Consider the following 20,792-nt stretch of genomic DNA (forward strand, 5'->3'; position numbering starts at 1 on the left):
GTTTTGGGAGAATATATTGCTTTAATAAAATGAGGTCCAGAAAATTCAATTGTTATGGTAATGTGGGAATTTCTCGCTCTTTAATTTTATGATGACAGCTGCTGCTGGTTTGGCTCGATGTGAACTTCATTCTCGCTGAGAGGCTGTCACAGATGTACCACTAAACTTAAACAAGAGCTTCCAGAACTCTTCATAATGGTAAACAAAAACACCACAGTCCTGCTCACCCTCTCCACAAGAGCCTACATTAATGAGGAAGCCACTCTCTGGTGTGCAAAACTGTTGTCGGGGGAGGGGGGGGGAGGCTTTAGGAGATAAAGGCACTCATCCTACACACACTGTAAGCCATTTTGGATGCTAATACGTTCTTTTTCTTGCAATTAGGCGAGAGCGCGTTCTATAAATATTTCATTTTCCTTGAAGGCCTGGCAGCTTGATAAACAGACCACAATTAAGACCTGACAAGAACAGAGACGCACACTGGGAATGTAACGCACAAGACAGCGAAAAAACATTGAAAATGTAAAAAAGAAGGAAAGTGAGCAAAGAGGAACTTAAATTTTTTGTTGCATCTAGCATAATGTTGGAGGCATAAAAACTGTCAAAGAGAGAACAACATGCACCTGTCTAACAGCTGGAGTAAGCATGAGCTCATTGGCAGATGTTGTAAAACACTAATCATATTCCAGAGTGCTAAACCAAGTCACCGTGAAGATAGAATAACATATCATGTTGCTTCGATGAGGAATCCATCTTGAGTTGCTGAATTCTCTGCGGGTTTCTGGCGAATTTGACAGTATTCATGGCATAAACAAACTGTGATAAGTGGCCTATCTGGATAAGGGTACTTTCATTTTTCCTCTTCTTTGAGAACTGCTAAAGTGAAAATGTAAAAAGCTGAGAACATCTGAGGGTTGATGGGGCATATCATCATGATTTGGTCTCCCATAAGCCTCACAGAGCTCAGGCAAAGAGATGTGATTTGATGATGAGACAAATTTATCTTCCAAGAAACAAAAAAAAGGGTTTGATGCACATCGGAACAGGCGTGGAAAGAATGGCTTTTATGTGATCAATCAAGTCTCAGTTCATCATCAAATTCTGACACACACATACACTTACAATCATTACAATGTGTCCAGTTGTGCTGCACATTGTATAAAGCCAAGCATGTTGAATCTAAACTTTGAGGCAGGATGAGAATGTTTAGCTCAGCCGAACATCTGCTGATCCTGGATCTGCTCAGGGTTGAGGTGTCAAACTGTTTTTTTTGTTGTTTTTTTTTTAAATGCAATCCAGAGCTGGTTTGAATGGTTTAGTAGGGGTGATGGAAGTTTAGTTGCGGAGTTACAATGGGGCTAGTTGGGTTAACAGATCTGAGTTCAGTATCTCACCTGCCATCTGTTGAATGCCACTGAACGCTCCTAGGTTACTGGAGGAGGTTGCTTGTTGAAGCAACTGTGAGAAAAAGAGAGAGAAACAGACCATTAATGTGTAATCACTATTATGTATTGGCCTATGGTGATGGATATATAAGGATAATGTTTGAAGGAGCTAGTGTTAGCTAAATATAGATGAAACATTGTGGTTTGTTTTCATGTTTCATGTTGTCTGGAGTGAGCAGTCTGTCAACAGTAAAGCAACACAAAAGCCTCTATCTGTTATTTCGAGTTTTTTAGCAACTGGTGTTCCTCAAGTATTAAGATTGGGCCCGCTCTAGTTTTGCATTAAACAAAATATTTTCGTGTAATAAATGTATTCATACCATCAAAATCACAGCCAATTAAAATATATTTGATTTCTAATACACAACATATGTGCTGTCTAATGTTAATAGAACTTCTTAGCGCAACAAAATGGCTTGTGGCATAGCACATTATTGCGATGCAACTGGCTAGGACAAAAACTCAGTTTAAGGTTTAATTTATTGATTTATTGATACATTTATTGATTTTTCTGTGGCTTTAACACAGAGAGGATAATTAAAATACTGTGTTAGAAAGGTTATCAAGCTAAATCAGTTTATATATTTTAGTCAAGAAATAACTCTAACTGTGGACTCCGTGGTCTTTTAAAACAATCATTTGCGATTTACATAACACATAGTGCTGAGAGTGAAAGCCATGTAAAAATATTCAGAGGAACAAAATCATAAAAGACTTGAGGACCACTTCAAGGTATTAGCCTCATACATCGGTGCCAGTGAAAACGGTCATGCTAAGAGTCACCCGTCAGTTCTGTTGGCAGTGTGTTGCTGTCCTGGGCAGTTTCTGCACATGAAAGGGGAGAGGAAAGCAGACTCTAAATGACTCTAGAGGATTAGGATGACATTGAGTTAGACTCCTCAGACTGCTTAAAAGCTAAATGTAACCTCAAAATGACAGGGAAGTGAAAAAAGGCAGAAAAAGGAGAAGCGGAATAGTGGGAGAGATGGCCCTGTCCCAATGCTCTTGCATAGTCCTTTAAATCCTCACCCACTGTCCTTATTGACTAAAACGCAAGTAAATGTCACCACCTTGTTATATCCTCTTTATATTTAGGCGGATGAAGAGGGGGATGAGTGAAACAGGGAATTTATGCATTGTCCTCAACCCAATCCAATTACACAACACAACCCAAGCCGGGTTCTGGAAATAAAAATCTCTTTCATTTTCTCTACAGAGGAAAATATGTTTAATAATATTGCATAAACCTTTTAAGACAGACCTAGCATAATTGTTCAAGCCTAGTATATGTTCCTATATTAATTGTATATGTATTATTTATATAATTATAATTAATTACATTTTTAAACATTTGTTTCATTTTTATTTGATTAGGCCTACATTCTTTGCAATGCATCATGCCATGGGATGAAATGTTGAATTGTGGTGATTGATCTCAGCGTTGGTTGGTTTGGGATCATGGCCTTATTAGGCTTTTTACTATAGATTTTAAAAATGCCAATGAAGAAAACAAATACAAAAAATACTTTTGAAACCAAGGCTGCTTAAAAACTGTCCCCTCTCTGTCAACCTTCTTGAAAGTAATAAGAAAGCTGGAGCAATTGTAGCCCCTAATGCAGTGGTTCTCATCCTTTTTGACTCTAAGGCCCCCCATTGTCCACAACAATATTCAAAGGCCCCCCATGACTTTGCCTGCTTGTGATTTACTAGAAAAGGATTAAAGATAAGGATTATCTAAAATATGTTTTCATCACAATTTCTATCAAATAAAATATTTTAGAGCTTGGCATAACCAGAAAATGTATATTTGCATACATATATATGGTACTAGAGTTATATGATTTTTTTATATTTATATGACTTTTCCAGGTTTATAAATCACACTTTTAAATTCACACTTTTTTTTCTAGACAGTGGGAAACCTGGTTATTTCAAGAAACAAAAAACTGTTTTTGAGAGTATGAATTAAAATAAGAATATCTTGATTTTCATGTGTATTAGTTTATTTAAATGCTTGTTTTGTCTTATTTTAAATCATTTCAAGTCTTGAGGCCCCCTTGGACGTTTGATGAGGCCCCCTGGTTAAGAACCACTGTCCTAACAGCTTCTAAATGGCAGCACCACCCTTCACAACTGAGTATGGGGACTGGTTTCGATCAAGGCGCGATCGAAGTTCAACAGATGAGAGATTTGGAAAGGGTTAAGACTGGCTCAGAGAGATCAAGAGAGGAGGGGGCGGGGCAGGTGGGCGGAGACAGTGACTGACTGCGGCGGCTGCGTTGGCTGTGCTGCTGGTTGGCAGGGCTGCGTGGGTGTGTCCTCTTACTGCCAGATACTGCGGGGTGAGGCCAGTCAGGCCGGTCAGGCTGCCCCAGGCAGACGCACTGTTCAACTGCTGCATCTGCTGCGCCAACTGCTGCTGCAGCCGCCGCTGTTCCTTATCCTTCTGCGTGTCGGCAAACTTCACCACCATGGGGGAGGAGCAGCCCTGTGTGGACAGATTGAAAGAGAGAGAAGAAAAGTGTAAAAGGAAGAGGGGTAAAAAAAGAGGGAACGCTAAATATCTAAAAGAGCAATGATCATGTGCAGTGGTACTGCACAAACACACACACAACCGCTGGAGCGACGGGAGTTCTTGGTGAAATGAGAGTTCTGTGCTGTGCTGCTGATTTTATTTCCCAGGAAAGCGATTTCCTGCTTTATAAAACTATTTCATCATCTGTCTGAGAGAGCGAGCGAGATCTCCCACCCCACAGCCCTCACTGTACCCTAGACCTGCCGCATTTCTGCTAATCTCTCGCGCTTTCTGTCTCTCTCCCCGACGAAAACAAACAAATCTAAACATCATGAGGCTGACCTGTGATGCCCGTTTAACTAAAGACCTGGGGGTCAGAATATAATGAGAAGGGTGTGTGTGCATATCAAGTGATGTGTTAGTTCTTGAATGGGTTATTCAACCAAAATGTAACATTTCCTCATGATCTACTTACCATTACGTTCCTCGAAAACGTTTTTTTTTCCCCCACAAAGGCTGAGCAAAATGTCACGTACAAAAATCTCTAATATAAAAAGGTCCAAAAGGTACTTTTTACTCCATTCATTCAAAAGGACTCTTTCCTTTCTTTCTTTTTTTTTTGCCTATTTTTATTTTGTAATTCCCTTTATTGTCAGTAGTGATTCTCATTAGATTCTAATTACTAAATTAGAACTAACACAATGCTATTGTTTTATTGAAATCTGCATAAAGACAGATATTTTACAACTTAAATATATACATTTTATTCTCCATTGTGATTCTAATCAGATCCCAATTACTATAATACAGTAATTTACTGTAATGTAATTTGCATAAATTGAAGACAGTTACAACAACAAAAATACTTAATTTAAATATCTTTTTTATTACAATAATGCATTTTTTTCATTATGGCAATAAGAACTATGGTAAGGAATTGTGCTTAATTAGCTTTTTTTTTTCATGATTCAAAACAGCTTTCCTTTTATTTAAGCAAAACATAATTTCTTCATTCTTTCTTAGTTTGGGATAAAATCTGACCTGGGCATGAGATTCACTCAAGATGTACCATAACAAAAATGTAAGTCCACACAAACAACTTGCTATATTCAAAGTCTTCTAAAGACTTTGACTGCTTTGTGTGAGGAACAGACCAAAATTGAAATCATCACCTTGCAGATTCATAACAGAATTTTCTCCTTTTTTGACGCAAACACATAAGCGCACGTTACAGAAAACAGACTTTGTGAATGTAAGAACATTCAGTAAGAACATTCAGCAACACCATTACATGTATTAATATCAAAGATGTTCCTCAGGCAACAGCAGCTAACGCAGGGCAGCCATATGGAGCCACAAGAGGACGAAAGATTGAGACGAGTGCTTCAAGGCAATTATTCTACATCTCTGTCTCTTGTCTCTACCTTACAGGTGCTGATTCACTCTGATAAATCACTCTACCGCTTTTATTGTGCTCTCTCTAAACTGCAAACCACAGTCTGACAAAAAAGATGAAAGATCACAGACCCTCTAGAACGCGAGGGTGTGTGTGTGTGTGCGAAAGAGAACATTTTAGAGTTTCTTGGATGTGGAATACCTCACATCCACCCGGAGCGTTCTACAGTGTTCCTTCCATTCGGAAAGCTGATTTTCTTATTTCTGCTTTCAGACAGAGGGGAGGTAAAAATAAAACTTGTAAGGGGTGGAAAAAAGGAGATTTAACTCAAGCTGTCAATCGAGTGGTGCCATCGCCGTGTGAACATCTCAAGAGACCTAAAAAATCTCATTACTCACTGGCTTTGTCTCAGTCTTTCTCTCCTACACACAAATACTCTCCACAGGCTTCGACTAATGTGAAAGTAGTAGAATGAAGCTAAAATGTTAGCTTAAGTTAACTGTTAAAATCAGTAACACTTGACCGTGGTTAATCTTACAAAAACATGCCCAGTTCACATTTGCCCCCCTAAAATTTTTTTTTTTTTTTAAGGACAGATTGTGTGTGTTTTAGTTGATCCCTTGGGTTCTTGTTTTATGTTTTTTCTTTTCTATGTTAATCGTACAACACTTTGGTCTGGATTTATACATTCCTTATTGAGAATGAATACATGAATACTATTTATATATACAGTATATATATATATATATATATATATATCACGACCAGTCTGACGGGGCTCATGCTTATAACAGTAGCTTGGTGGAGTAGACTCATTTAGACCAATATAATAATTTGGTTTTAGCCAGGTTTCAGTCAAGCAGAGTACATCAAAACTATTATCTGTGATCTGTGAAAAGTATCAAAAATGTATTTAAAAAACTGTCGCATAGCGTGTGTGACGTTTCGAGCATGCAGGCTCTTCATCAGACGTGTTGCCGACTTTACATTTAAAACATTTTACCATTTACAAATTACCCATATTCACTTTCATTGCACTGCAAGTGCCTCATTGTAATCCAAACTTATTTTTTATGCAAATACTTTTTGTGGTAATCAACATTAGCCCCAAATGCTGTCAACTGAGCTTATTTTGAGTATTAAACTCAAAATATTATTTTAATTCTGTAACGCTTATGGGGTCGTAAGAATTTTGGACCATAAAAAATGGCCCGTGCACCAAAACCGTTGAGAACGTTGTTATATTGTTCTTTCTCTTTGTGTTCGAAGAGGTTAGTGTGGTGTTTGTGTAAGATCCCCATCCTCGGCCTCCACGCCGTGCCTCTGATTTATGCATCTCTCCCCTCCACCCTTCATTGCACCACTACACGCACTGCATGTGCAATGAACTCGGCCGTCCTGTAAATCTGAGGCACATCCACTTACTTTGCAGATCTACGGCCAAGCCTCAGCCCTCTAGTCTGCGTGCTTTATTACAACAACCCTCTCCTCTGCCATTAATTTATTTGGGCCTCTCGCCCCTGCATCTCCTACTTCCTGTTGCCTAACAACTGTTTAGCGCTCCGGTGTGACTTTGGGCCCGGCCCTGCGGTTTGTGCCCTCGGGTGATTAAAGCCTTCCTCAGCCTCAGCGTGAGCTGGACCAGAGTAAGCTGTGGGTGGAGATGAATCTGTGAGGCTCCCCTCCACCTTCTGGATGCTGAAGCCTTCTCTTCGCTCGTAATTCTTGATCAGACGGAGAGACAAGAGAAGGTCAGCTGCAGTACGGCCTTTAATCTCTGAGGGGTACCTTCTCAGAGTCTCAAAACAAACTGTTGGGAGGAAGTTGCTTGCTAAGATCACTTGATGGCCTGCTGTGATTTCCTGAATCCATGTTGGTGTTCAAACAACTCTTGTATTAACCAATCAAATTATAAGGTTAGGTTTAAAGCAGTGGTTAGGGATTTTGACATAATTTTGTGTTCGTCAAATCATTTCGGTCTGATGTTTGTGGTGGTTATTAAGGATTCCTGTTAACCTTTCACACCAGACATGAAAATGTGTCATTTGTGCTTGTAAATAGAGCAGTCTATTTATTTTCCTTTGGCTGACCAAATAGTAATTAGGCTTGTCTTTGCACCAAACTGTTGTAAACCACAAAAACCTCACAGGTTTCATAAATCTCAATATCACAGCATAACTTGGATTAACAAATGAATAATTAATAACTAATAACAAATTATACAACTACTGTAAGTATATCCAATTGTACATGGATACACACATTACACTCATGTACAGTTATTGTTTTATCATAGAAAATTTAACAATGGAATATATTTTTGCTCTGCAATATATGTTTGTATATATATATATATATATATATGTATATATATACTTTATTTATTTTTATATATATTTTGTTAAATTTTAGAGAGATATATGACCTGGGTTGCCATGCACACACTCCCATGAAATATACAGGCGTAAATGAGCGTGCATCTGTGGAGAGACACACATACACACACACCACAAAAACACAGTAACGCCATCACAGAGATAAAAAGAGACAAACATATCAAACGAGATGAATGTCCAGGGAGACTATTGCAAACCACAGCACTGAAAACAACCCTTTGAGACGAAACTAGAGCAGCAAGGCCACTCGCAACTATATGCGTGTACCCAGGCACATGCATGACCACCCTCTGTCATATCCGTTTTCATTAAGTCATGACATTCAGAAAGGCCACAAATTCCTCGGTGAGAGTGGAGGGTGGAGAGATGGCCGAAAACAACCAACAGCCCAACACAATTTACTCACTCACTCATCTAAACCGGGTAATTACTTTCCCTTTGCGGAAAAGATGTAGCTTACGGTGGGTGAGGGGTATCATTTATACATGGTCAGCTAGATGAAGGATGAATATATTTGTAAATTTAGCCACAAATTGATAATTACAGGCCTTCAGAGGCTAGAGAAAACAGCTTACATCCAATAGTGTCAGTGATTTCTGATTGGTTAAAAGGTGGTCTTTAAAACCGGGCATTGGTGTTAAAAACTGAGTATATGCAAGGGTTAACTTAACATGCAATGGGAAATTTGTGGAGTGGTGACATGCGTGCACAAACCTAAAGTCGCACACACACAGTCAAATAGTTAGGGCCCTGTATTAGACAGCTGTCAGCACCCTCTGATTTGGTGTGTCAGAGCTTTGACATTTTGACAGGCACTGATACGGACTGCTAAACTCTCCGGCATTCTACAGGGCAATCACAATGCAAGGCCCGTCGGAGGGCTGTTATTAAAGCGTCTGTGACATCGTCACCGTGAGACCCATCTGCTAATGGCAGATTGGTTGCATGGTGGGTGCGGGGGGTACTTCTTGGTTTGACCCGTTTGGCCAGGGGTGGTTTTGGCAATGCCTGACAGTAATAACAGGGAGCGAAGAGGCGCTTAATATGGCGTTGAAAGTTCTGTAGAAAAGTGAGTGACTGAGGGAAAATTCTGTTTGAAAAAGTGTCATCTTGTTTCAACTTAGAACTTCATAGGGAAAATATTAGAATCTGTACAAGGTAGTAATACTGGCCGCCAATTCAAACAGAAATGAGAGAGAAGAAGATAGAGAGAGCAAGAGAGGCTCTGTTCTTAAATCAAGTAAGCTGCTTTACTGTCTATTTGCCTAGGAGCATCCTAAGTGAAATTAATGTTAGCATGTTGTTAAAAGGGATAGTTCACCTTCAGCTGCTGGTCCCCATAGTGTTCTCTTTCATAGTGTTTTTTCTCCATACTATGGAAGTCAATGGGGACCAGCAACTGAAGGTGAACTATCCCTTTAACAACAAGCTACAAGCAACAAGCCTTTAACAACCCTGTTGAAAAAAACAGCATATGCTGGTTAGGTATGTTTTGACGCTGGGATGCTGGTTTAAGCTGGTCCTTTGCTGGTTTATGCTGGTCCTTTGCCAGCACATGACCAGCATAAACCAGCAAAGGACCAGCTTAAACCAGCAAAGGACCAGCTTAAACCAGCAAAGGACCAGCTTAAACCAGCAAAGGACCAGCTTAAACCAGCAAAGGACCAGCTTAAACCAGCAAAGGACCAGCTTAAACCAGCAAAGGACCAGCTTAAACCAGCAAAGGACCAGCTTAAACCAGCAAAGGACCAGCTTAAACCAGCAAAGGACCAGCTTAAACCAGCAAAGGACCAGCTTAAACCAGCAAAGGACCAGCTTAAACCAGCATCCCAGCGTCAAAACATACCTAACCAGCATATGCTGGTTTTTTCAACAGGGAATAAGCTAGCAAAGCGAAACAAAGCAGAGAAGAAAAAAAATGGTACAATGGTAAATGTGTACACATTAGCATTATGCTAAGCAAACAACAATACTCTGGTCACATTAGCAAAACTGCATTGTCCATTATCAATAGTGTAGAGACTAGCTCAGTTTCAAACTCAGCAGCTTTATATTGGATAATGTGACAAATTTGTGTGTGTTCAAAGTCTAACAAACTGGAATCTAATGTGAAAGCCAGACTCAACTCACAGTTGACTTACAATAGAGTTTTACATTAGCATGTTGCTAAGCTAACAGCACAACACTCTAATGAACAAAACAAACAAACAAAAACTAGGTAAAATAGTTCATTTTAATTAGACATAACTATTTTAGTACTGAACATATATAAGCTAACAAAAACACTCCAATAAGTAAGCAAAAATTAAAATGGTTGCTTTTAATTAGAAATAACTATTTTTATTGATGCTATGTGATGAATTATATTATTACTTACTGCATTGCATGCCATCTTGGAAGGATTTTTTTTCCACTGTGACACAATGCAATATGAAATTGTCTTCTCAAAGTGTACATTACAATTTGGTCAGAAGAAAGTTATAAGGACGACCAAAAGAAAGCATCTTTTGGAACAACTTTTGCAGCGGGAGTGCTCCCTTAAAACGCTGCCTACGTAGGTAGGTAGCTCACTATGTTTTGGAACAGAGCAGAGATAGAGTGAGAGAGAGAGAGAGAGAGAGAGAGAGAGACATACAGCGTGACAAACGCACATCCTGCAGGAGGGAGGGGAGGAACGTGGGAGGGAGGAGAGGAGAGGAAGGAGGAGAGACGAGAGAGAAACAAAACAAGACAAAAGGGTTGGACAGGTTGTTATAAAGCCAAAAAACAAAGATCGTACAAAGAACACAGCAGACAACAGTGCTATACACTTGCTAGAATAAAACAACCAACATTCAACATTCAGCTTCAGATAAACATTCAACATTCAACATCTCAAAACACACACTCAACATAATGTCAGCAATGGAACCAGTTCTTTAGTTTCGTCTGGTGTGATGGCTTGGAAATTACAGTATGGGGTTAGAATGTGCGGCTAGTTTTAACACACACACACACACACACACACACATGTGTACATTGTACCTGTAGGGTTACTGTAATACCAAAATTACAATTGTTCATACCAATACCAGTAAAATTTCTTGATTCTCGATTTTAATTTTGATACTACAACAAAAACTAACATGACTGATAACCGAACATACTTTATTTAAAAACTTAAACATTAATATAAATAATAAATTAAAGGTTTAGTTCATCCAAAAATGTAACTCTGTCTTGGATTACTTTTACGATGTTTTTATGAACTTTTTGAAGCTTGAAAGTTTTGACAGAATTCTGACAGAGAAATCTCTCAGGTTTGATTAAAAAATATTTGTGTATCGAAGATGAACGAACGTCTGAACAACATCAGTTTGAGTAAATGATGACAGTTTTCATTTTTTTGCGGTGAACTATCCTTCTAAATTAAAACAATGATTTAAAAAGAAATTAAATTAAAACATGAAATTTAATGCTTCAAATTAGTAATGGAATTATTCAGGCAAACAAAGAAACAAATCAAGATCAGTGAGTGATTTTCTCTTTTTTTCTGATCATTATTACTGCTTATTAATATTATCAAAATAGTGGCACATCTCATAAGCTGAATTTGAACTGCAAGGCCAAATATATGCACAATATTTTCATACCAAATTATTTTACTTGTACCTGTACTATTGATATCCCCACCAACCCAGTTTCATTAATATTCGGTCTTTTCATAAATATGTACAAACACACCCAATTTCTTTCTTTTTAAACAACTGTAATCAAGGCGAACAATCCCTGGAGGGGAGTGTGTGTTTCGGGAGAGTTTGCAATGGCATCTGGGACAAGAAGTCTTGGAACCGAAGCGGTGCAAGCGGGAGCCAGAAGAACAGGCCATATGGAGGCATGCTGGGGGAAAACGCAGCCCTGTTTGAAGAGCTCTACTCTATTGTGCAGTCCAGCACATTTATACATATGGAGGACACACACACGCGCATGCATGGGCAGTCTAGTTAATAGGTTAACTACTTCTCACATGTCTACATATGCGAATACGCTGAGATAGAAGGGAAAGAATGGAGGAGAGGAAAGAACAAAGACTTGGCGTCCTGTCTTTTCGTAAATGGTTCCTTTTAAATTCGGAAACTCTATTTTACAATGTGATCTGTGTCCAAATGTTGTTGGCCAGAATAACATGGACATGATGGGCAATTTCATATTACTTTCTCTCTTTTCCTACAGCAACATTCTCGTGCTGCCACAAAGAATGATGGGAAATGTAGTTTTTCACACAAACTTGTCAGCTCATAAATTGGCTAAATAAGTAGTACTTTCTGGAAACACTTTAACGTTATTCATGATCCACAGTACATAATTTGCGTACAAAATACAGTAGAGTCAACATTCACAATTACATATGATAAATACCACCACATTTCCACCTTGATTCTTTAAGAAAATCTTTACTTTCCCATTAGAAATGAGGACATAGTGGTTGCTCATCTCATAAGTGGTCAATGACATCCAAAAGAAAAATAAATAAATAATTAAAATAAAAAATTAATAATAATAACAATTTTTTAAAAATCCAATTGCATGCATACAAAGTTCTTAGAGTTGGCTTTGTATGTTTTCAGAAAAAGATTAATTTTTTAATTTTAATTTTTTTACATTTTATATGTCACATAGTGTCACATGGTGTGACGTGGTGTAACCAAGTAAAAATAACACTTTTCCTACACTGTGGACATCTTAATCATCGAGAAAAAAAAAAAGAAAAAAAAAAATATATATATATATACTTTTTTTTTTTTTTAGGAAAACAGTATTTCTTTTACAAATATCATTAATTATTCATTCACAAATGTTATTTTTGTTTTTGGGGAGTCGCACCACATGACATTTCACAATTTGAACTAACGTTGTTCTGCCATAAAAAGGTCAAATTATTTTATATTTTTTATTTTATTATTATTCGATATTTTAATATTGTCTTTATATAGACATATTTAAAAAAAAAAAAACTTTTAATATAAAAAAAATAAAAAGTTACTCTTCCCAACCCCCTAACCAAAAAATACCAATAGTAATTTTACATTCAGAAATTAAAAGATGCTCCACATAGAAGAAGTGTATTCACTGCATGTTTTAATTGCATTTTAATGTTTTTTGATTAAAATTAAATGATAGGACAAAAAAGGAGCATCATGTCGTTTTACATTTTACAGCAATAATTCTACACTGCAATGCGGTTTTACGACCACACGGTTGCGCTGTATATCTGCTGGCACAGTCTACCTGCTCCAGCGGACATACCTTTATTCTCTTCTTCTCATTAGCATCTCTCTCTTCACTATCGCTCTGATACAACCTCCTTTCTGTCTTCAGAGCGGGTGAATCTGGCCCCGGTGAACCGGAGCTTCGCCACGAGTGAAAGCAGAATGAAAGCCCGTTTATTTTTATAGAGTTGTTTAATTAGCCTCATCATTAAAGCAGTTTTGGACACTCTAAAGGTGATATTTGTGAGCACTGGCAGGGTGCGAAACTCTAGAGAAACAGTCTCGTAGGGGAGAAACGCGGAAAAAACTTTCTCTTTCAACTCTCAAAGTCCTCGTTTTTGCTGACCTGCGACTACAGAGTTCGTTCACGGTTTGAATGAACTATGATCTGTTGAGATAAGAAGCTGTTAACGATGAGACAGAATGAAAGTATTTCCAAGAAAGCGATTAATTATTCTTATTACGCAGCCCTCTGGAATACTTGATGGTGATTGGTCAATCGCAGCATTCTGGGGTCAATTTCTTTTGGCATAATGAGCGCAAAATGGCATAATTGTCCTAGTCAACTGATTTCCTCTGCTAGTTCCCCATCTCATAATATTTTTTTTTTTTTTCTTTTTACATAATTATTTTTATATAACGTTTTTTTTTCTTTCTTTAAACAGTGATTGTTTTTTTTAAAAGCAGTGTTAAGTCCTTGTGGTCCTTAGGCCTGTGTAATTGAATAAAATATTTTATAAAACAGGTTCCATACCTTACTTTTTCAGATCTTAAGATCCACCCATTTACTATTTGCTGGAAAAGCATCATGTCGTTTTACATTTTACAGCAATAATTCTACACTGCAATGCGGTTTTACGACCACACGGTTGCGCTGTATATCTGCTGGCACAGTCTACCTGCTCCAGCGGACATACCTTTATTCTCTTCTTCTCATTAGCATCTCTCTCTTCACTATCGCTCTGATACAACCTCCTTTCTGTCTTCAGAGCGGGTGAATCTGGCCCCGGTGAACCGGAGCTTCGCCACGAGTGAAAGCAGAATGAAAGCCCGTTTATTTTTATAAGAGTTGTTTAATTAGCCTCATCATTAAAGCAGTTTTGGACACTCTAAAGGTGATATTTGTGAGCACTGGCAGGGTGCGAAACTCTAGAGAAACAGTCTCGTAGGGGAGAAACGCGGAAAAAACTTTCTCTTTCAACTCTCAAAGTCCTCGTTTTTGCTGACCTGCGACTACAGAGTTCGTTCACGGTTTGAATGAACTATGATCTGTTGAGATAAGAAGCTGTTAACGATGAGACAGAATGAAAGTATTTCCAAGAAAGCGATTAATTATTCTTATTACGCAGCCCTCTGGAATACTTGATGGTGATTGGTCAATCGCAGCATTCTGGGGTCAATTTCTTTTGGCATAATGAGCGCAAAATGGCATAATTGTCCTAGTCAACTGATTTCCTCTGCTAGTTCCCCATCTCATAATATTTTTTTTTTTTTTCTTTTTACATATTATAATTATTTTTAGGTCAAATAACTATTTTATGTCCATTTAGTTAATTCGCCGTCAGGTGTTTTTCTTATAATAATGAGCAACTGCCTGTACATTTTCCCTCAAATGTGCCAATAGTTGTGGCAAAAACAACGCAATTAACTGTCAGTGTCATCAAAAGAGAATGAATAAGGAAGACGTGCGATATGGAGGGATAGAGAGAGCGAAAGATGAGAGTTTTTTTGAAGAAAGTGGGGTAGCTCCCAGGGCACTGTGCTCACATGTGGCCTGATCTATATTTTATTAATAGTGAAGTTCAATGATGCTTGATAGAACGCTTTAATAGCGGCACAAGAGCGCTTTTAAAGTTGTCCTAGTCCGTGGGATTTACCTTACACCTCCTTTACGTACACATTTGCTCATCTATTTATTCATCCAATCCTTTTTTATGGGAGGGGGTGGTAGTTTCTCTCATAGAAGCATTTCAAATATATCTCCAACCACGAGCTCAGGGAATAAAGTTAATCTCCTGTGGAATTAAAATATTCATGAGGACAGGAGAAAAGACGGACTGCTGAGGAGTAACGCGAATGAGCGGAGGATGGAGGGACAACTAGGGGAGTGGATGAGGAGGATAAACGAGTGATAAAAGATGGCTGTATTCACAAACAAAAAGCGGTGACAGTTTTGCACTTACAATGGAGGCCTAAGGGGAAAGTGTACAACAGATGCCCCAAAGACTTAAGTCTTTTTAAGTGCAATTAAATCACTTTTTTTTTTTTTTAAGGTAAGGTACAAGTTAAAAATACGGTCAATGTTAATCCACAATGGATCTAAACTTGAATATCCCTTTAATGAATTATAAAAACACAAGCATGTGCTCCATATAAAGAGTTGTATTCTACACTTGTGTTACAAGTCCACATGTAAAATTAGTTTCTTGCACCAAAACCCCTCATAAAATAGTTTTTATAAGCATTTTCCACACTCTTTATAACTAAACAGGCTGATTTTGCTACTGTACCTTTAAGACCTCTATATTTAAATAAGCCCTGTGATGATTGGCTAAATGTCAAACTGCTGTAGTTCCAACCCGATTTCACAGAATAATGTAATTATTTTATGAGGCGTTGCTTTCGTATGAATTCATATGATGTGAAATGTACAAAAGAAACATACGTTTTTTATGGAAAAAAAAAAAAAATCAACCCTAAACATAAATATAACTCCGATAATGTGAAATGAGATTGTACGAAGTCAACGAAATTAGCCGCCGATTCGCCAAAATGTACAATAGTTACAAATTGCTAAGAGGTTTTATTGATAGCTCACTCTGTTGTTCGTAAGGACAGCACAAGCTGCTTAATAATTAATGGGCGGTCATATGTTAATGAGCTTATGGTTATGATGTCACAGTTGTGACATCCAGTCTGTTCACATAAAAAGTGAAATTCTATGCAACGCGAAACAATCACTGCCAATCAGGATTTATTTTATTTATTTATTTTTACTATTTAGTTACATGGAAAGCTTTATTGGACCAATGAAATTTCAATGTGGGCGTGGCTACCCAGTGTAATGCTTCATTGCCTCGCAACTGGTTAGCTCACAGTGTTAGTTTCACATTTGCGTTGAAAATTTTGGAGTAAACATCAAACTTATTTCAAAAGTGCAAGAAAAAATCCTGTTTTCCATCATATGTTCCCTTAAAAATGTAAAAACAAATACAGTTATATGTGCATGTGTCTCACCTCGGCTGAGTCCGTCTGGTCCCCTCAAGATACGGCACTCCTCGATCTGTCCCAAAGGAGAGAACATGACCCGGATGTCATTCTCGTTGCATTTCTTCGACACCATGCCGATGAACAGCTTTCTGTCCTCCACCGCTGAGAGAAAAGAAGGGTGGAGAAAACAAATGTGACCAACGTGTGGTAAAAAATATGTTACGGCTGTATGTGATCAGCGTCTCATTAGCACATCAAGCCCAGACACACACAACCGCTAATTTTCGCTTGGTTCTCGTTGATCTTTTCTTTCAATGACCCGAGTAGGGCTGGGTATCGTTCAAAATTTTCCGATATCGATACCGATACCTTGACTTCGATACCGGTTCCTGAACGCCCGAGTGCTCTCTTTTGCTCGTAATCTGCATGTGCTGCCTTCTAGTCCTCCTAGGAAGATCCTATTTACTAGCTCGGAGGCCATAATTATGATGTGATGTGCGTTTATGTTCGAAATAAAATGGATGCGTTGGTCAATTTTATTTTTATTTCTCTCTTTTTCAGTTCACCATAAAGACAGGAAGCTCTATTAGCGCTAATGCACCAAAATGAAGAGGAAAAGGTGCATTAGGTGTGTAATTGATGCTTTATTTATGTATTTTATCATTCTTGTGCTGCCATAGAGAATGATGGGAAATGTAGTTTTGATGCTCACCTCATCAGCTAAATGAGTAGTGTTTTCTGGCATGCTGTATTGCTATTTTTCATCAATAATTGATAAAATGTGTACATTGAACATATGGAATACTCCACAAATATCTGTGGAACTGGAACTGTATGTAATCTTTTCGCAAATTTGATTTTGCATTCAGCTTACTGTAAGACTATAAAACACTCAGCTCAATTTAACGTTACAATATAATCTTGCAAATCGTATTTCCAGCTTAAATAAATAAATGAACAAATAGATCAATTGCAACTTCATATAAATGACTTCAAATAAATACTTGCAACTTCATATCCCCCAATTGTGACTTTAAATCTTATAATATGACTGTGTGTATTAATCATAGATTAATCATGCATCGTTTTACTAAATTCAAAGACTTTTAAACTAGTAAATAAAAAATAAAATAAAATAAAACTTCATATCCACCAACTGTGATTTTTAATCTTACAGCGTTAATGTATTACTTATTTTTAACATTATATCACAGTGACCACAATTAAATTTTTAGATATAGAAATGAGTTTCCATACAGTAAATAACATTCCTACAACTTGGAGGCAGTGAGATAATGTGAAAACCTTCAGGTGTTTCTAATCAGAATTGATCGGCATAACGGGAAGAGGAGTGAACAAGGAAATATTGAAAATACAGACAAAACACTGAAATCATATATTCGGTGACGGTTTGCAGTTGTGTGTTTGTGTATGCTTGAGTGAGAGGGAGAGAGAGAGAGAGAGAGAGAGAGAGAGAGAGAGCAAGAGAGAGGCAACTGTAATCCAATTTTTTTTAATGAAGAATGTGTCAGCTCTTACCGCTGGGCGGCCGATAAGCAAGCCGCTGCACTCTGGGAAATCGATAGCTCACTTGTTTATTTTGCTGTTTGAATTGTTTGCGCATTTAACAGTGACAGGATGAGCCAGCGATAAGTGCTGTTACAAAGGCTTCGCCTTTACGCACACACAGTGTCATATCAGAAGATTAACCACACACACACACACACGCACACGCACACACACACACACACACACACACACACACACATGGGTTACAGTGCTCAAACACACACACACACGGGTACACTCACACAGACACACACACAATAATATTGCTGTTCTCGCTGTATTTCTGATCAAAGAAAGAAATAAAATAGCCTAGAAATAAAATAAAAATCTTACTGACCCCAAACTTTTGAACAGTGGCAAAGCAAATTTGTACTACATTAAGACTATATTATGGCATGTTTTTATTTTATTTTTTTTATGGGAAGGTTATAGTAGTAACGGTGTAATAGTTAAATCATCATTCTGCTCTCAAGTCTCTGGAAATGTGGGCCCCTGGCCAAGCAGCAGCTCCCTTACACTTGACTTCCTAAGCACATCTATACAATCTTTTTTGTGAGCAATATGGCTTATGTATGTGTGTGTGTGTGTGTGTATGTGTGTGTGTGTGTGTATGTGTTTGGGTCACTGCCAGGGCAGACGCTTAAACTATTCTTGACCCGCGGCTCTCCTGGGTTTCAATAATTCATCCATCTCCCAGTCCCTCACACAAACACAGAGACAAACCCCCAGAACAAACATACAGTTGGACGACCTGAGGAAAAAAAAAAGAGACGCATACAAACACTCACCATTAGATTTCTCACTGTCTGCGGGCTTCATCTGTATGGGATGGTGCATCTGAAACACAGGACACACACGGGTTACATTTACACAAACACGGGGCACATTTACTACAACACACTCATTAACGCTCACGCCAGCACATAATCAACCTCGTCTCACTGCCGCACTGATGTTCTACATTATCGCTGTAATCTTGTTAATGTGTCGTCATTTTTTCCGCTGACTCTATTCTTCATCTCGATAGATGCTGGCGGAATGAAGACGTACGCGTGTCGGGGGTTTGATGAAGGTGATTTGTCAGCATTTTGCCGATGAAATGTTTATTGTGTTCCATCTTTCTTTCACGCACACTTGTTCTTGTTCTCTTAATCTCTAGCCAACAATTTTTTTGAAGAATTTGCCGTACGCATTTTGCCATTTCGTCTGCACAGTTCTTCAATTGTCAGTCTATGTACAAACCTGGCAGATGTCTTTGGGGGGGGTTTCATTGTGTAATACTGTATTTTCAGTAATGTGTTTTTAAGGTGTTGTGTCATGTAGGGTTTTTGACAATTTCCCCTACTTTTTGACAATTTGCAATACAATATCACCATATTTAGGCATTTGGTCTAAAATGTCTCACAGCAAGGTTATTTCTTTTATCCATTATGACCAAAACAAAAACAACAACAACAACAACTATATATCACACACGCACACACATTATAAAATTTATAAAATATAATTAGTATTAATATAATACTTAAAGGCAGAGTAAGTGATTTTTCAAAAATACTTTAGAAAACTGATTCGGGCCGAATAGCAAAACAAACTTGTAGCCAATCAGCAATAAGGGGCGTGTCTACTCGTGATGTGGAGGAGAGCGCGTTCAGTGCATGGGACTGACATTAGCCGAGCCGAGCGACAGAAAGATAGAGATGGCGTGCTCAAATACACAAAAGTTGCGACACAAGGATGTGATAAACTAGTTTATTAGCACAATTTTTAGGAAACTTAATAGCCAAATTAACCGTATTAAAACCATTGTAAAATTCACATTAAAAACTCAAAACATGAGTCTTGAAACCCCCGTGTTCTGTTCAATTCTGCTGTGCTTACGGTCTTTGAAAGCAAGCACGTGTTCTGTGTGAACATCTGCTAAGCCTACACCTCCACTTTTGGTTGCTCATTTATTTTCTCTTTTTCTTTCTCAAAATCTCTCCTCCTCTTGTAACACCTTCAGCTTCATGGTCAACTCCACAAGTTTGAGTCCAGCTTTGATATACTGCCAGAGACCAGATCTGTCCAACACACACACACGGCTCTGTGTGTACGGCATCTGTCTCCCAATATTCATGCTGTCTTCTTTGCACGGTGTGTGTGCTCACATGTGGCCGTCACAGAGTTTGTGGACGTATGCATTCTCATCTTCTACCATTAAAGGCCATGTCACTAATTACAGAGATCATGCTCTGTTACCAGTTTCTCATGAAATATACATGCTTGCTCTCACAACACGCACATACAGAAACCTGAAAGTCAACATCTGCAGCTGAAGACAGAATGACAGCTCCATAACTCATGGGTTGGATCAAATTATAAAAGCAGTCAGAAATAACTGGAGATATCCGTTTACTTCATTTCAACTCTGATCTTTGACCTTCACCACACACACACACACACACACACACACACACACACACACGCGCGCTCACAGACTTTTGGTTTGCCCTGCTGCTGGCATCCTCAGGCATCTGATCCTGTAGGACACACGTTTTTTTTTTCGGACTGTGGATAGATTACTTAAAGGTTTTAAAAGACCCAAGTTTGTTGGATTAAAAAACAAAAGAAGAAAACGTCTGCGGAACGATAAGGCAAGAACTTACTCTGCCTTTAATATAATATTGTGTATAAAACCTATTAAGGAGCATATTTATTAAAATGATATTTTGACCTAATAAGGTATTACCGTCACCATAATTAGGTATATGTGACCCTGGAGCACAAAACCAGTCTTAAGTCGCTGGGGTATGTTTGTAGCAATAGCCAGAAATACATTGTATGGGTCAAAATTATCGATTTTTCTTTTATGCCAAAAATCATTAGGATATCAATTATCCTATCCTAACAAACCATGCATCAATGGAAAGCTTATTCATTTAGCTTTCAGACGATGTATACGTCTCAATTTCGAAAAATTGACACGTAAGACTTAAGTTTTGTGGTCCAGTGTCACATTTGTTCTAAAAA

At 38.1% G+C, this 20,792-nt stretch overlaps 1 protein-coding gene across 1 annotated transcript in view; it reads right to left on the reverse strand.

Moving 5' to 3' along the window:
* The window catches only part of LOC107752821 (CUGBP Elav-like family member 2), a 98,517-nt gene that overhangs the window by 17,435 nt on the left and 60,290 nt on the right, over positions 1–20,792 (reverse strand). The window contains exons 4-9 of the mRNA XM_016568887.1: positions 18,569–18,617; positions 16,239–16,373; positions 10,388–10,406; positions 6,955–7,144; positions 3,712–3,933; positions 1,395–1,458 (exon numbers count right to left, since the gene is read on the reverse strand). Of these exons, the coding sequence (XP_016424373.1) occupies positions 1,395–1,458; positions 3,712–3,933; positions 6,955–7,144; positions 10,388–10,406; positions 16,239–16,373; positions 18,569–18,617 (679 nt within the window). The remainder of the gene's footprint in view (positions 1–1,394; positions 1,459–3,711; positions 3,934–6,954; positions 7,145–10,387; positions 10,407–16,238; positions 16,374–18,568; positions 18,618–20,792) is intronic.

Source organism: Sinocyclocheilus rhinocerous, unplaced genomic scaffold (assembly GCF_001515625.1).
Source record: "Sinocyclocheilus rhinocerous isolate Xijiao unplaced genomic scaffold, SAMN03320098_v1.1 scaffold2366, whole genome shotgun sequence".
Classification (NCBI taxonomy): Eukaryota; Metazoa; Chordata; class Actinopteri; order Cypriniformes; family Cyprinidae; genus Sinocyclocheilus; species Sinocyclocheilus rhinocerous.